The sequence below is a fragment of the Barbus barbus genome, assembly GCF_936440315.1.
Source record: "Barbus barbus genome assembly, chromosome: 5".
Taxonomy (NCBI): domain Eukaryota; kingdom Metazoa; phylum Chordata; class Actinopteri; order Cypriniformes; family Cyprinidae; genus Barbus; species Barbus barbus.
This window is the reverse complement of record NC_136733.1, coordinates 34,928,346-34,942,587: the sequence shown is the minus strand read 5'-3', so window position 1 is coordinate 34,942,587 and position 14,242 is coordinate 34,928,346. Positions and strand designations below refer to the sequence as shown.

Sequence of the window (14,242 nt, the reverse complement as noted above, 5' to 3'; positions counted from 1 at the left end):
AGTAATGCATAAACTTCTGCCTAACCCAGCACAACCTGCCTAATGACTCCTGTCCTGAGAGATTCAAACAAACAGGACTTATAAGTACTGTTCTTAGTCACAAAGTGGATTACTCCCAGAACACACAAGCTTTCATTTTTTACATACACAGGAACATATACAGTATATGCGCACACTAATGATCAAAGTTTGGGGTTGATCAAATTTTGTGTACTCTTGCTCACCAAGGCTGCGTTTATTTGATCAAAAACAGTAAAATTGTGAAATAGTTACAATTTAAAGGAACTATTTTAATACATTTTAAAATGTAATTCATTCATGTGATGGCAAAACTCCAAAAAAAAATGTTGGAATTTGAATGGCAAGAAATAATTTCCGTTTACAAGCAAAATATTTAAATTAAAGAACAAAACAAAAAGGACAAAAATGTACTGAAATTACTGCCATTGTTTATTTAAAACAAAATTATGTCAATTAGTATAGTCAGTTTGCCCTAAATTAATTCTCTTCTCACTGAGATTATTAATTATTAGGACTCAATGGGGAAAAAAAGTTTTTTTTTCCAAAAAAACTAAAAAACAATTATCTACTTTTTACTTTGAAACAACAGCAGTAGGAATTGTAATGGGCCTTTCTGCACAACAGAACTGATCTCAATATTAAGTAGAAAAATAAATTAAACAGGAATGGTTTAAAATTCAGAAGCACTTCCAATTCAATTTTAAAACAGAAGTACACTGTATAAAACTATACACTGTAAAGACATCTCCACAGAGATCTGTCCAACTTCCTTCACATTAAGTCTGAACCCGTCAAAGAAAGCGGATTAAACTGTTCAGTAGGATTAAACATTTCCGTTCCCCATTACCCTCTTCTCTCTCGCTCACTCACACGCACACACACACACACACACACACACACACACACACGCACGCACGCAGAGTCAAATTTAAAGGGATAGTTCAGCCCAGAATGAAAATGGCGTCATTTTTTTTATTTTATTCCAACCCTGCAGTGTCCTTCTTTAAAGAAACACAATAAGAGATCCTGAAAGTGTGTGCTTGTGTTTTTCCAAGTGACTTACTTTTCCCAGTTCCAAACGGGAAAATAACACTTATAACGTTCGTAAAGTCATATGAACTACATTTAATATACTTTCTTCTTGTTTTTTGTCTGTTTTGGAGCTTGGCAGTATAAATTATCATTAATGTTTGTTAAATAGAAAAAGTCAAATCACACTGTGTTTGACATCTCATTTTGCCTTTTGTGAGAAACAAAATAATCAGTCAGAAAGACATGAGGGTTAGAAAATTATAACAAAAAAAAAGGTCCTTTCTGAATGAACTATTCATTTAAGCACATCCTCAGAGCTAACTTGTGATTCAGCTTTCTCTGTTCTGTTCAGTGGGATGTTCAAGGGGTTTGATGATGACAATTCTCACACACACTCTTCCCGTTTTGTCCCCTGTTAGTCTCATAGTATGTTTTGTCACAGAGTTAATTGGAATGTCCTAATGTACCTTCTTTATTGGCTGACACAGCAGTCTTAGGGTGTTCCAGTAATCAGAGGTGCAGTTAAACCACTTCCATGCCCAGCTGTTGAGCAGTGTCCTGTAGCTGACGCATTACGGCCCCCTCCCTTGTAGAGTCTGTTTCTGCGGAGGTGCCGGCTGTCAACACCAAGAACACACTTTCTGTATTTTCCTGTGTCCTACAGACATCCACTCCCTCCTTTCTTATTCCTGCCTCTGTATTTCCACCCATGGTGCTGAGGGACCCCGTCTCCTCCAGTTCTTCACCGGGCTGGGTGTTCTGCTGGCTGGACTCACTGCTGTCCCCTTCTCCTTGCCGCTCCCGCATCAGCTGCTCTGTCAGCTCCACGCTCTCATAGCGGATCAGCTGCAGGCGCATGAACCCATCTTCATGCTCTTTATACCTGAAAAAGATTGGTGAAAACCATAGTCAAGTTAGATGGGTTAGGTTTACTGTCCACTGGATACCCACATCAAAATAAATATGGCACCTACTATGGTTAGAGCTATGGGTGGTTAACTCAAGTTTTAATTCATTGTGTTTATTTTATTTATTATTTCTTTTTGACAGAAATTTGTACGTTTATTCAGTAAGAACACATTAAACTGATCAAAAGGTGACCCAACAATATTTATCATGTCACAAAAGATTTGTTTGAGATAAATTCTGTTCTTTTAAGCCTACTAAAATACGTTTTCCAAGTAACATTTTCCACAAAAAAAAATAAAGCAGCACAAATGTTTTCAAGCATATTAGAATGATTTCTGAAGATCATGTGACACTGAAGAGTCCACTTTTCAGAGAATTAAAATCTATTAAATACATTTTAAAATGTATTAAAATAGAAACCGTTTTAAAAGGCACATTCCAAAAATGACTAGACTACAAGAAAAGAGGATGTCTTCATACCTAAATCTCGGGTGTCCTGACGGCCATTTGAACTGATGTTTCTTGCGTAAATGGGCAGTGAGGTTGTTCCCCCGGGTGAAGCACTGCTCACAAACGTGACACTTATAGCGAGGGGTGTAATCTCCCTAAATGCAAAACACCACATTAAAGTTTTTTAGCTATTCTGAAGCGATGAGCTGAATACGAGTGCAAATGTAGCGTAGAATAGTATTCACTTTCTGATAAACATTCAGTTTTAATTTAATTGCTCACACTGTTCCAGACAATGCATTCTGCCTTTTAATACATTTATTGTGGATTTATTGTGTTGCTGGCTGTATGGGAGAAGTTACATCTATAGAAGTTCCTTCATTAATTATTTCTAGATTAGATAGATCATTTTTGTAGATCAAACCTTGGACCTTATCATTACATTAGTTATTGTAATGATAAACAATTCTTACTTCAATTACAGGCTATAAAACAAGTCTCACAGAAATAACATTTCCCTGTTTACATTTGAAATAAGGAATAAATTGGTAAAACATTAACAGCCCTAAATGTAACAATGTATTAATTGTATATATTAGCATTTGCTTGACCTCATTTTTTATTTGCCATATTAAAATAAAAGAAAGTGAAACGTGCTACATGTCTTATCAAACCTGACTTAATTTATTCTGTGATAAAATAACACAACACAAAAGAAGATATTTCATAATTTTATATTGATGTTTTCTTCTTATTGGCTCCTAATATGTAGATATGTAGTAAGCTGGCATTTTCTGACTGGCTCACCTCATGAGCACGTTTGTAGTGGTTCTTGATTGAGTAAAGCGAGCGAGTGGAGTAGTCACAGTCGGCGAAGTCACATCGATACGCTGGCTCACTGCTGTGAGTGTCTAAATGCTTCCGCAGGTCTATCAGGTTTTTACAGCTGAAAACCAGATGAACACAAACAAACTGACAGATCATGTTCTGACAAACAGGTCTTAAAATGACAGACTTTAAAAGATTAGAAATATCCAGGGATTACGACTCACTGTCTTTGGTAATGAAGTGACCTCACCTGTACTCACAGTAGTCACAGCTGTAAGGCTTCTCGTTGGAATGACGAAATTTGATGTGGTTTCTCAGCGAAGATGGTGATGGACAGGTCATATCACAAAGTGGACATTTATAATGGTTGACTTTGATCAGAGAACAGAGAAGAACATCATTAGGCAATAAAGGCACAGTACAACCACTATCACTCAACATACAAAAAGACCCATACCATGGTTCCTCATGTGGTCTCTCAGCAGCCTCTCAGTGGCAAAACGTTTGGAGCAGTGAGAACACTGAAATCTTTGACCTACAGACACAATCGCACAGAAACAAAAGGGTGCAATGAGCCATACTAATCAATCTAATCCTTTTTTGGTATGTTCAACCAAAGAAAAAGTGTCAAATTCATTCAATAAAGAAGGTTTTCAGATTCCATTATTGCTGTTTCTGCATGTGTACCCCCTCACCTTCTATGGAGGTTTGCCGTCGAATGTGATCAAAGAACTTTGTGTTGTTGGCAAACATTCCTCCACAGGTCGGACATGCCACCAGCTTTTCCTGTGTGTGGCTACGCATGTGCTCTCGCAACTTAAACCTGCCCTTGAAAGAGGCTTCACAGTCTAGAAATAAGAAGGAAATGTTAACATGTGCAGATCTTTAAAAGTCATTATGACCAAAGAAAACTTTCAGGAATATTCATACTACGATGCTTAATATCTTCTGCCATGGGGTTCACTCTTATAGGTTGTACAAATATGGCCCAGAACAGACAAAATGGACAAATATAAAATTTTAACTTTAACACAAGGTAGCAGTCTGCACATAATTAAGTATAATAACTGATTATTGTATTCTTTATGATTCTGTGTTTATTTCATAAGTGACTTGCTGCATCTACTGAATGAAGTGGTTCTCGATGAGGTGCCAAAAACCAATAGGGTGCCATTTTTAAAAACATTAAAAAGAATGTAATTTAATAAAAGATCATTTATTTTAGATTATTTTTTTTGAAGAGTTGGGGTTCCCAGTGAATATACTGTATAAGGTAGCCTATTTTTAAATGTGCAATCTTTGGATCTGGAAAAGTCATATTATAATGAACATACATTTTTATTTTTATGCTTGGCTCTAACCCATTTCATCAGGTAGAAATTGTAAGATTTTGTTTAATCCTTACCATCACTGCTTCTCCACTAAATTACAAATAACTAGAAAAATCACAGGGCTTTCAAATATTGTTGAGGACAATGAAGGGGCCTTGAAGTTGTTTCTTACCTTTCCAGCCACAGAACAACACGTTGTCTTCATTAGCCTCGAGACAATGGGCATGCATCTCCACATGTCTGTAGAACCACTCTGGATTATCCATAGACATCTGAATACAAACACACTTATCAGCTGAGCACTTTATATTTAAAGCACTGCCTAACATAATACATATAATACAATAAAAACTCTCCTACTTATTCTTCACACTTCAATAAACCTGATTTGACAAGCCACATACAGTAACATATAATGAAAAAAAAAAAAAAAAAAAAAAAAAAAAAAGGAAAACACTTGGGATTGCTTTCATACCTCACAATGCTCCCAAAGACAAAGGAAGTTCTCTTGGACCTCAGGCACAATGTTGCGGTTATGGAGGCCGACTGAACAGGCACCCATGTCACTGTGGCCCTTGAGTATAGCAAGACCCCATTGTTTCAACTTGGTATGATAGCAATGGAAGAACATGTGTCTAAGAAGCTCTGCATTTCCTTCCACTGAGCAGAAGCCACAGTCTCTCCACAGACAGTTATGCTCCTCTTCTGTAAAACATGCAGGCAAGCCAAGTATTGATTATGGACCAGACCAATGGAGTCAGCGCCACAGGGACTCAGTCTGTCAGAAACCTTGAGCTGAGACACCTGCTATGGCTCAAAGTCAACACTCAACAATCCTCCACTGATGTAACATTAATACAGACAGACAGACAGTGCATAAAAATGTGCCAGTGACTGTTGGTGCAATGTAGAATAGATGAAGAAATAAGAAACGTTATGTGTTACTAACACAACCTCAGCACAGATAGTCCCCTTTAAAACACATTACACCAGAACTGATAGGCTATTGTTTATATTGGTTTTTTTAATTTTATTTTGCAATGTATGGTGTGTTTATTCTTAAAATGGAATCACTCACAAGAGGCGGCTTTCAATATAAAGTATTATTGATATTGAGAATTTTTATAAATATTTTGCATTTTTTATTTACAAATTCAATAGAAAAAGGCATTAGAAGTAGTCCATATGACTCATACTCTATGTTCCAAGTCAAGTGTGAGACACCCGCAGTCACCTTTCATTTTCAATGCATGCAACAGATATTTTTTCTATTGTGTTCCATAAAGTTGGAACAATACGATGTTAAATAAATGTTCATTTTTGGGTGATCCATCCCTTTAAAACAAGAGAGAGAAGTAAATAAATGCTTCCATTACAAGACATATCAACACGGACACCTAAGGTTTGGACGCACCTGGTAAGTCTGTCTCACTGTCCACGGTAGCTTTATAATGTTTCTCCACGTGCTGGCAAAACTCCTGCATCCTGTCAAACGTCTCCTGACACGAGCCCCACTCACACTCCAGCTCCAGCTGCAGCTCCTCTCTGCGAAGGGCGCGTTTAACCGACGGAGGCATCCTGCAGCACTGAATGTAAAGCACAGTGTGTGGTCCTCCCGTCTTCTGAAACACATGCGAGATCTAACATGACTGTAAGTTTGTTCAGCACACCACAGCTCGAGCTATCAGTCCATAGCTGCCAGTTTGTTTTTAAAGGTGATAAACAACTACATTCACAATATGAGCTGCACCAAAATGATTCCCTCCAACATATTAAAACTCCTCAATTACCAAATGTACAGCTAGTAGTTGTATTAAATCATAGACGACGTTGTTACCTAGTATGACACATAACTTAGCTGGTTAGCAAAACAAAAAGGCAAGTTAACATTCTGCCTCCATTTTGTTGACTAGTGGCTTTTTAAAAGCTTCGGTTGAGAACAATTTAATTTGTTTTTATTTAAAGCATATATATAGCGAGGGAATACGTCGGCAGTTGTTTAAAAAAGACTAAAAAATAACTCACCTTTTGCAAACACTTCAAACATCTCCTTACTTTTTTCCCATGAAATAACCAAACCAATCAGAATTCACCGTTGCGGCGTGACGTTCAAATCTCAGCCAATCAAATTGCAGACTAGCAGTACATCACAATTATCATTCCCTCCAACACCTAAACTCTTTCAAGTGTTCCGCAGCTCGATTTGTATTCAGTGGCGGTAATGCCTGTCTAACAAGCCTAAAAAAGTGTTACTTGATGAATGGCATTACTTTCGATTTTATTGTGCTATATACTAATAAATCTCTCAAAAAAGAGAGAATAAACTGTGAAATCAAGTAATTATTTTCCAGATAATATTTTAACATTTTAGTGCAATGGCAAATTAAAACTATTTAATTTTGAAACCATAATGTTCTTTTTAAAACACTACACTTACTACAGTCATAGTATTATGAAACTTTGTATTTAAATCAAATTTGAGAGTCCTTGGCAAACCCCCACGTTAATTTGCATTAGTATTAATGTTTAATACTATGTTTGGTTATGGTTTATGTTTGAATATCACATGAGAACAGTATAAACATAAAATATATAACTGATTTATAAAATAGTATAAATATAGAGCACTTTTTTTCTTTTCTGGAAGCTAGTGTGGTTCATTGTCACATTGGTTTATTTAAATCAAAGGCATAATATTAGATCTGACACACACACAAAAATACAACTGCAACAAGCAATATTTCAGAAATATTCTCAAAAAAAATTCACAAACTCTCTAAAATATTCCTGAATGTAACTGTTTCACATAATCTTTCAAAATAGAACCCTCTTTTCAGGTCAACCAAAATAACTGGATATCCTTATGCAGGCATTGTTGATTATCTACAGAGCTTTCGTGTCCTGATGACAGTTAAGGGCATGTGTGTACACGGTCACATCCCATGCCAGATATGTAGACAGAGAGGCTGAAATACAGTGTGTAGTATCAAGATCCCATACTTTATAGAAGACAGGCAGTTTAGTAATCATTCTTACAACAATCAGTTTAGTTTTTTCTTCGAATGAAAGCAGCAGGTTGTAAAGTCTCTCAGGAGCTTAAGTGGTCTAGACGTCGTAGAACAGACGCACAAGATGATACCGGATTCCAAATGCCCCGACACTCCCCAAGACCTGAGAAACAAATATAATATTATTTCAAAACATCAGTTTCCTTCAAAGAATTTACGCAGTCTTTGAAAACCTACATACATGAGGAAGCCTAATTTCTACACCTGGAAAGGTCATGTAAATTAATCAAATCTTAAAACGCAATGGTCGTTTTTATAATGAATATGCATTTTGCTAGATCTCTAAAGCAGCGTTTCCCAATCCCAGTCCTCTTGCCTCATTCCCCCCTGCATATTTTGCATGCCTCTCTTAGTTAACACACCTGATTCAGATAACCAGCTAGTTAGAAGAGAGCTACGTGCATGACCTTTGTTCGACTGATATGAAATGAGATCTCTACACAGTGTTCACTGCTTCTTACTCCCTGAGCAGGGGAAATCCGTTGAAGTTTACTTCACTCCAGAACATTCATTCATGGATTTGTGCTGCGCTGCTGCCTGCAGTGTCTTCACACACAGACAAGTGGACCTCTGGAAATAAATACAATTTAAATTCACGTTTCACACACTTTAATACCCTTTGAATGGAACATATACACTCGTTTCGAACTGGAATCATGGCGGAATATCCGGTGATGTCCACTTCGCAGGGCACTTACGGTCGAATAAAACAAATGTTGTAGGGGACTGGGATTGAGAAGCGCTGCTCTAAAGTATTTTATCAGAGAGAGAAAGAGAAATATATATATATTTTTAAATCCTTATCCTTAAAACTGGAAGAGTAGAAACCCTGAAGAAGATTCAACTAATAAAACTTTGTATAGATATTTATAGTGCCCATAGATTAAAGTAAGCTTTGAATACAACACAAGGGCTAGGGAGCCTTTGAATATTGTTGTGATTAATGGGGGCCTTATGATAATATTTCTCATACATAAGTGAGGCTGTAATGCCAAATATCACAACAAAAATATCACTTTAGGGTTTCAAAGCACTTTGAACCATAGTAAAACACAGTGCCTCTCAACTCTGTAATAAATTCAAGAGATTCACCTGTATTAACAGCATGATTGCAGTCAGGTTTCTCTCATGGGTAGGTCCCAGTACTTTTAGTACCAGGTTGATAAGGGTCATGTTGTTACACTCAATAAACTCATCATCTCCTTCCTGCCCTCTATGCACATCCAGAAGCCATAACATTTCTGCCACCTGCAGGATAAAAGAGGAAATCACATTCAAAGACACAGGGAATACCATATAGGTTATGCTCCTGGATCATTTGTTGCAAAAATAATAATGCTGTCAAACAATTAATTGCATCCAAAATAAATATTTTTGTTTACATAATATATGTATGTGTACTGTGTATATTAATTATGTATACAGCATATACATACACACATGTATATTTCAGATTTTTTTTTTATATATATAATATAAATATTTGAATATAAATATAGACATGTAAATATTTTCAAAATATATACTGTATGTGTGTGCATTTATATTTACATAATAAATATACACAGAACACACATATATTATGCAAACTAAAACTTTTATTTTGGATGCAATTAATCGTTTGACAGCACTATAACATTCCTGACAGTGGCATGAATGTGTTTACCTTCAGAATAAGTTGCCCTAATTTGCCCAGGTCCTTCTGTTTGAACTTGGAGTAGCTCATGCCAAGCTTTCCCGTGTCAGATTGTAACCTGCATTAATCAGTTTAGGTCAAGCTCTCATAACCACTTGATTTAGCCTTATCTATGAGGTAAATGTTAAGGGAACACTGTTGAAATCATAAGTAAAGCATGTGTAAATTTTGATTACAAATAAATCATGATTGAAAAAGTTACTTAAAGAGTTTAACACTTCAAATGCCCACATATTCAAATAACTTTCAATGAATGGGAAAATAAATTCTACTGTACGTAAAAATAAATCTATGTTATAGATTGATTTTAAAATGTTAGTGTAATAACCCACCTAGGCAGGCGATGTCTGGGACAGGGAATAATGTGAAACAGCTGAGGCAGAGAGTAAATGAAGTTGATGACTTGGGGGATGAAGAAAAGCAGCATGGTCTTACTGAAGTGGCCGAGTATCCCAACCACTGCAAACGTCATTCCAGCAAAGTAACAGAAAGTGTCTCCCACAAACACAGAGGAAGGGTAGCTGATAAAAAATATTCAAAGGTTTATCATAGGTTCAAAAATAGGAGTGCTTGATGTTAAGATTATTATGAGTGCTGATTGTCAAACTTCAGTTCAGCATTTTAATGGGCTGTCTTAAACTAAAGTAAGTAAAGATGATCAAAAAGCAATATATTTAACAAACCAGTTGTGGTAGAAGAGGGCTAATGTGGTGAAGAAAAAGGGAATCATGAAGTACAAAGAGAAAACATGGTCATCCCTGTAGTCTCCTGAAAGAGAAACATTAATCAAAGATCAGTTGAACAATATAAGTTAGAGAATATATGTACAGACCTATTCAAATAAAAATCAAGCAGTGTCAGGGAGGTTTCAACACATTCAATAGAATTTGACACTGAAGACTGGAGTAATGGCTTCTAAGAGTTGAGTTTCGCCATCACAGGAATAAATTACATTCAAAATATATTCAAATTAAAAAAAAAAAGTTTTCACAATAGTACTAGTTTTTAACTGATCAAATACATACACTCTTTGTGACCATAACAGACTTGTTTCAAACACATACACATATTATTTTAAACTTTTGAACAGTAGTGTATATATAAATGGTATAAATTATGCATGTGGGAAAAAAACAGGTTGAATAAACCCTCCTTCACCATTGAGTTCCAGTATATTAAAGAGGATGATGGAGCCAGATATGAAGAGAGCTTGCCCAGACTCAATGCCATTGATACCAGCCAAGATGTTGATGGCATTTGTGCAGAATACAGCCAGCATTCCCATATATACATAATACAGAATGCCTGGAACACAAATGCTGAGAATATCAACAATCATACATATCAAACAAGAGGGCAATAAAATCAAATGTAGAGCACCAGATATTTAAACAGACTGTCTCACCCAAGTCCAGATGCATCCCCAGCAGGACACGGAAAGGTTTGGGCACGACAATTAGAGTGTTGCCAAAGTTAGTGAAGTAGACCATTAGTAGAGGCAGGGAGGCCATAGTGGGCAGCAGTAGCTTGTGTCTCCATCGCAGATTCAGAACATCATCAGCAAAGCCCAGGAATATCATGCAGCAGATGGCCAACAAAGCACCAATCAGCTGCACAAACTACATGGACATATGCACACATATAGTTATGATTGTGAAGGTTCTCAGTTACAAAGGTCATTAAAAAGCTAAGGCACAAATTAGTTTTTGTCAAAAAACATACACTGCTGTTCAAATGTTTTTTTTTTTAGTTTTTTATCTCTTATGCTCCCCCAGGCTGCATTTATTTGATCAAAAATACAGTAAAACAGCAATGTTGTGAAATATTTATACAAATGTTATAGAAAATGTATGTTTTCTACATTAATATATCTTAAAATATAATTTAATCCTGTGATCAGTGACAGTCTTGAGTGTCACATGATCCTTCAGAAATCATTATAATATACTGATTTGCTGCTCAATAAACATTTCTTATTATCAATGTTGAAACAGCTGATGATTAATATTATTTTTGACATATTTTAAGCTTTTGTAACATTATACATGTCTTTACTGACACTTTTAATTGAATTTCTTTAATAAAAACTGAACCTAAACAGATCATTAGTGTAAAAGGTGAATTCTTGAAATGTGTTAATTATTTTATAATTAAGGGATGATTATCTCACCTCGTTGTGAGGGAACCGTTGACACTGCTCTCCCATAAAGCACTGGAGGAAGGGGACAGGGATGAAGAGGAAGAGAATGATGAGGAAGACTGTGCCACTGATTACACCTTGCGATTCAGGCCTGGTTAATAAGGAAAAGAGACAGGAGTTCAATTCGGGTTCCAGACATCAAATTGCAATACACACGTTTGATGTAAAAATCAACCACTTACACCTCTTTCTTTATGGTTTTATTTAGATCCATGCCATAGAGTCTGGCAGATATGAAATGATCCTTAAAAGCAGGAATAAGTTTGACTGTTGCAATGCACCCAAGTGCAGACATACAACAGTTGATGATAAGAGGAATTGTAGGAATTGGAGACATCTTCTCCATGAACTAACACGACATAAAAAAATACAATATACTGTATCTACTGTACTATTTATCAGTTATATGTAAATAAATCTAGTTGAAAACAGTTGATTCGTGTCAGCAACATTCAAAACTTTTATGTTGCATATCCATAGTGATGCTGTCATTAGCTTAAGTTTCTTCGAAGCTGACAAAAATTGGATTACATTTCAAATACAGCTATAGACTGCATAAATGACCATTTGCTTGTTTTCTATTCGACCGAACCGTTTCTATACAAAAGTACTGAATCAATGAACTGCAGTTCACTGGCTTTATAATGACAGCTAGATTTCCATAAACTTCCATAAAAAAAGAATTATGTCCAAATAAGCTCCTGTTCAGGTTATGAGCTACTTGTAAGCTTCTTTGGCGTCAAATATGATAGATGTATCAGTTTACTGTATAGGTTTGGCACAAAATCCACGTCTACTTCCGTCAACATAATCCGTCCGGGGACTAAATTCTAAAACAACTTGCTTATTAAACTCTCATAAGCTGTTGGTACGACAGTAAAAGCTTCGAAGCACAATACTGCTAAACACGCGGTAGTGATCAGGTAGGTCTTTTATCAGAGAAACACGTAAATATATTTGTTATCATCTTGTTTTCAGTCGAACCTTTGAAGGCGTAACACAACCGCAAACAAAATGAATAGTATGTTAAAAGTCTCATTTTCAGTGTAGTAACTTTCTGATTCCCCCATGTTCTTAATTATTTTTGTTGTTGTTTTTTTTTTGTTTTTGGATGTGAGTTATGCTTGAAGTTAAGTACTTCCGTATAACTGAAAAAAAAAAAAAAACATGTCAATAATTGGTTATATTTATGCCATTCAAGATATGTGTTGCCCCCTTCTGGCCTTGAAAAGAACAAAAGAAACGAGAAAAGTCCCTTGAGATTCTAATAGAACATTGTAGTTTTTAAACGTCAAATTTACATAGCCTATGGAATAAAAGCAGGCCTATATTTAGCCGAAAAACAAACAAATAAATTCAAGGCATTAATGTTTGCCTACAGAACCACCACTGGCTCTGCACCCCTTTGCCTAAATTCTTTACTTCAGACTTATGTGCCCTCTAGAAGCTTGCGTTCTTCAAGTGAACAACGAATTATTGTACCATCCCAAAAACACAGAAAAACACTTTCAAGGACTTTTTCATTAACTGTTCCCATCTGGTGGAATGACCTGCCCAACTCGATCCGAGCAGCCGAATCCTTACCCATCTTCAAGAAACGGCTAAAAACTCATCTGTTCCATCTTTACTTGACCCTCTAACTCTAGCACTATCTATTCTAATTGTTTTTTATCTATGTCTTTTTATTAAAAAATAACAATAATAATAATAATTATCTGTACTGCGTTAGGCTAACCAAGACTTGTAATAGCACTTGCACGTTGTTGCTCTTTTGTTGGTTTTGATTGCTTCTTATGTCCTCATTTGTAAGTCGCTTTGGATAAAAGCGTCTGCTAAATGACTAAATAAATAAATAAATAAAAATATTATTATATATGTATATATAATTTGAATAAAAGCAGGCCTATATTTAGCCGAGAAACAAACAAATAAATATGAATTAATAAAAAATAAAAAAACTTTCTGATTCTGTCGCTTAAATTAACAATTATGTTTTGTGACATGACTCAGATTTTTTGAAATACCAAATAATAACAACAATATTAAGTCATATTATAATTATTTGTCTTTTTAAAATAATCTATTTAATATAGCCATGCATTTTAATATTTGCATTAAAATGCTATTAAGCTCATACATCTTAGTTAAGAAATAAAGGCTGAAAAATGCAATGCTGTAATCTTATATTTTGATTAAACATGTATTGTAAAACAAGCATGCAAAAACATTTCATTTTGATGTGGAGAGAATTACAAGAACTCAGACAAGACATTGGAATAGGGATCTGACAGTCATCAAAGGCCATGCTCACACTATTATAATATCATATGTTCTTTACAACAGTAAACACAACATTTACAAGCATAAAGACAATACACAAAATATTATAAGATGGTTACAATAAATGAAAATGAATACAATACATTGAAATAAATTAAAGCACATTTAAGCATATTAAAACAATAATATATTATTATATTATATTATATATATATAGAAAGGGTATGGCGCAAATCACAAAATCCTACTGACCTTAATTTATATCGATCACTCCTCTCTGACTTCTCTGCTAATGTTTCCACTGCTAAAAGGACATACTATCATGACAAAATTAACAACTCACCTAACTCTCGCATGCTATTTAAAACATTTTCCTCCCTCCTTTGTCCTCCTCCCCCTCCTTCATCATCTCTAACAGCTGATGACT

At 35.4% G+C, this 14,242-nt stretch overlaps 2 protein-coding genes across 5 annotated transcripts; both read right to left on the bottom strand.

Moving 5' to 3' along the window:
- Window positions 1-203: 203 nt before the first annotated feature.
- Window positions 204-6,675, bottom strand: hinfp (histone H4 transcription factor). Of its 3 annotated transcripts, none has more exons than XM_079417576.1 (10): window positions 6,597-6,675; window positions 5,986-6,190; window positions 5,047-5,276; window positions 4,744-4,843; window positions 3,936-4,088; window positions 3,698-3,775; window positions 3,491-3,611; window positions 3,220-3,358; window positions 2,443-2,567; window positions 204-1,936 (listed from the first exon to the last, which is right to left on the bottom strand). In XM_079417576.1, exons 2-10 carry the CDS (start codon window positions 6,146-6,148, stop codon window positions 1,576-1,578), a joined length of 1,470 nt encoding a protein of 489 aa, XP_079273702.1. In that variant the 5' UTR covers window positions 6,149-6,190; window positions 6,597-6,675; the 3' UTR covers window positions 204-1,575. The 3 variants fall into 3 exon arrangements, with proteins under 3 accessions (XP_079273702.1, XP_079273704.1, XP_079273703.1); XM_079417578.1 differs by having other exon boundaries at window positions 5,986-6,193; window positions 6,597-6,631; XM_079417577.1 differs by having other exon boundaries at window positions 5,986-6,157; window positions 6,597-6,631.
- Window positions 6,676-7,211: 536 nt separating this feature from the next.
- dpagt1 (dolichyl-phosphate (UDP-N-acetylglucosamine) N-acetylglucosaminephosphotransferase 1 (GlcNAc-1-P transferase)) lies at window positions 7,212-12,654 on the bottom strand. 2 transcript variants are annotated; one of them, XM_079416199.1, is made up of 10 exons: window positions 12,302-12,531; window positions 11,718-11,779; window positions 11,506-11,626; window positions 10,741-10,954; window positions 10,494-10,640; window positions 10,019-10,103; window positions 9,668-9,856; window positions 9,306-9,393; window positions 8,732-8,887; window positions 7,225-7,742 (listed from the first exon to the last, which is right to left on the bottom strand). In XM_079416199.1, exons 2-10 carry the CDS (start codon window positions 11,747-11,749, stop codon window positions 7,677-7,679), a joined length of 1,098 nt encoding a protein of 365 aa, XP_079272325.1. In that variant the 5' UTR covers window positions 11,750-11,779; window positions 12,302-12,531; the 3' UTR covers window positions 7,225-7,676. The 2 variants fall into 2 exon arrangements, with proteins under 2 accessions (XP_079272324.1, XP_079272325.1); XM_079416198.1 differs by having other exon boundaries at window positions 7,212-7,742; window positions 11,718-12,654.
- Between the last annotated feature and the right edge of the window lie 1,588 nt (window positions 12,655-14,242).

Coding starts and splice junctions, on each gene's coding strand:
- hinfp (XM_079417576.1), bottom strand. CDS start 6,148: ATGCCTCCGTCGGTTAAACGCGCCCTTCGCAGAGAGGAGCTGCAGCTG. Junction 5,277..5,985: donor CAGTGAGACAGACTTACCAG/GTGCGTCCAAAC, acceptor CATGTTTTACAG/AAGAGGAGCATAACTGTCTG. Junction 4,089..4,743: donor GTTGTTCTGTGGCTGGAAAG/GTAAGAAACAAC, acceptor TCTTATTTCTAG/ACTGTGAAGCCTCTTTCAAG.
- dpagt1 (XM_079416198.1), bottom strand. CDS start 11,881: ATGGAGAAGATGTCTCCAATTCCTACAATTCCTCTTATCATCAACTGT. Junction 9,857..10,018: donor GCCCTCTTCTACCACAACTG/GTTTGTTAAATA, acceptor ATTTTTTATCAG/CTACCCTTCCTCTGTGTTTG. Junction 9,394..9,667: donor CCCAGACATCGCCTGCCTAG/GTGGGTTATTAC, acceptor TGATTAATGCAG/GTTACAATCTGACACGGGAA.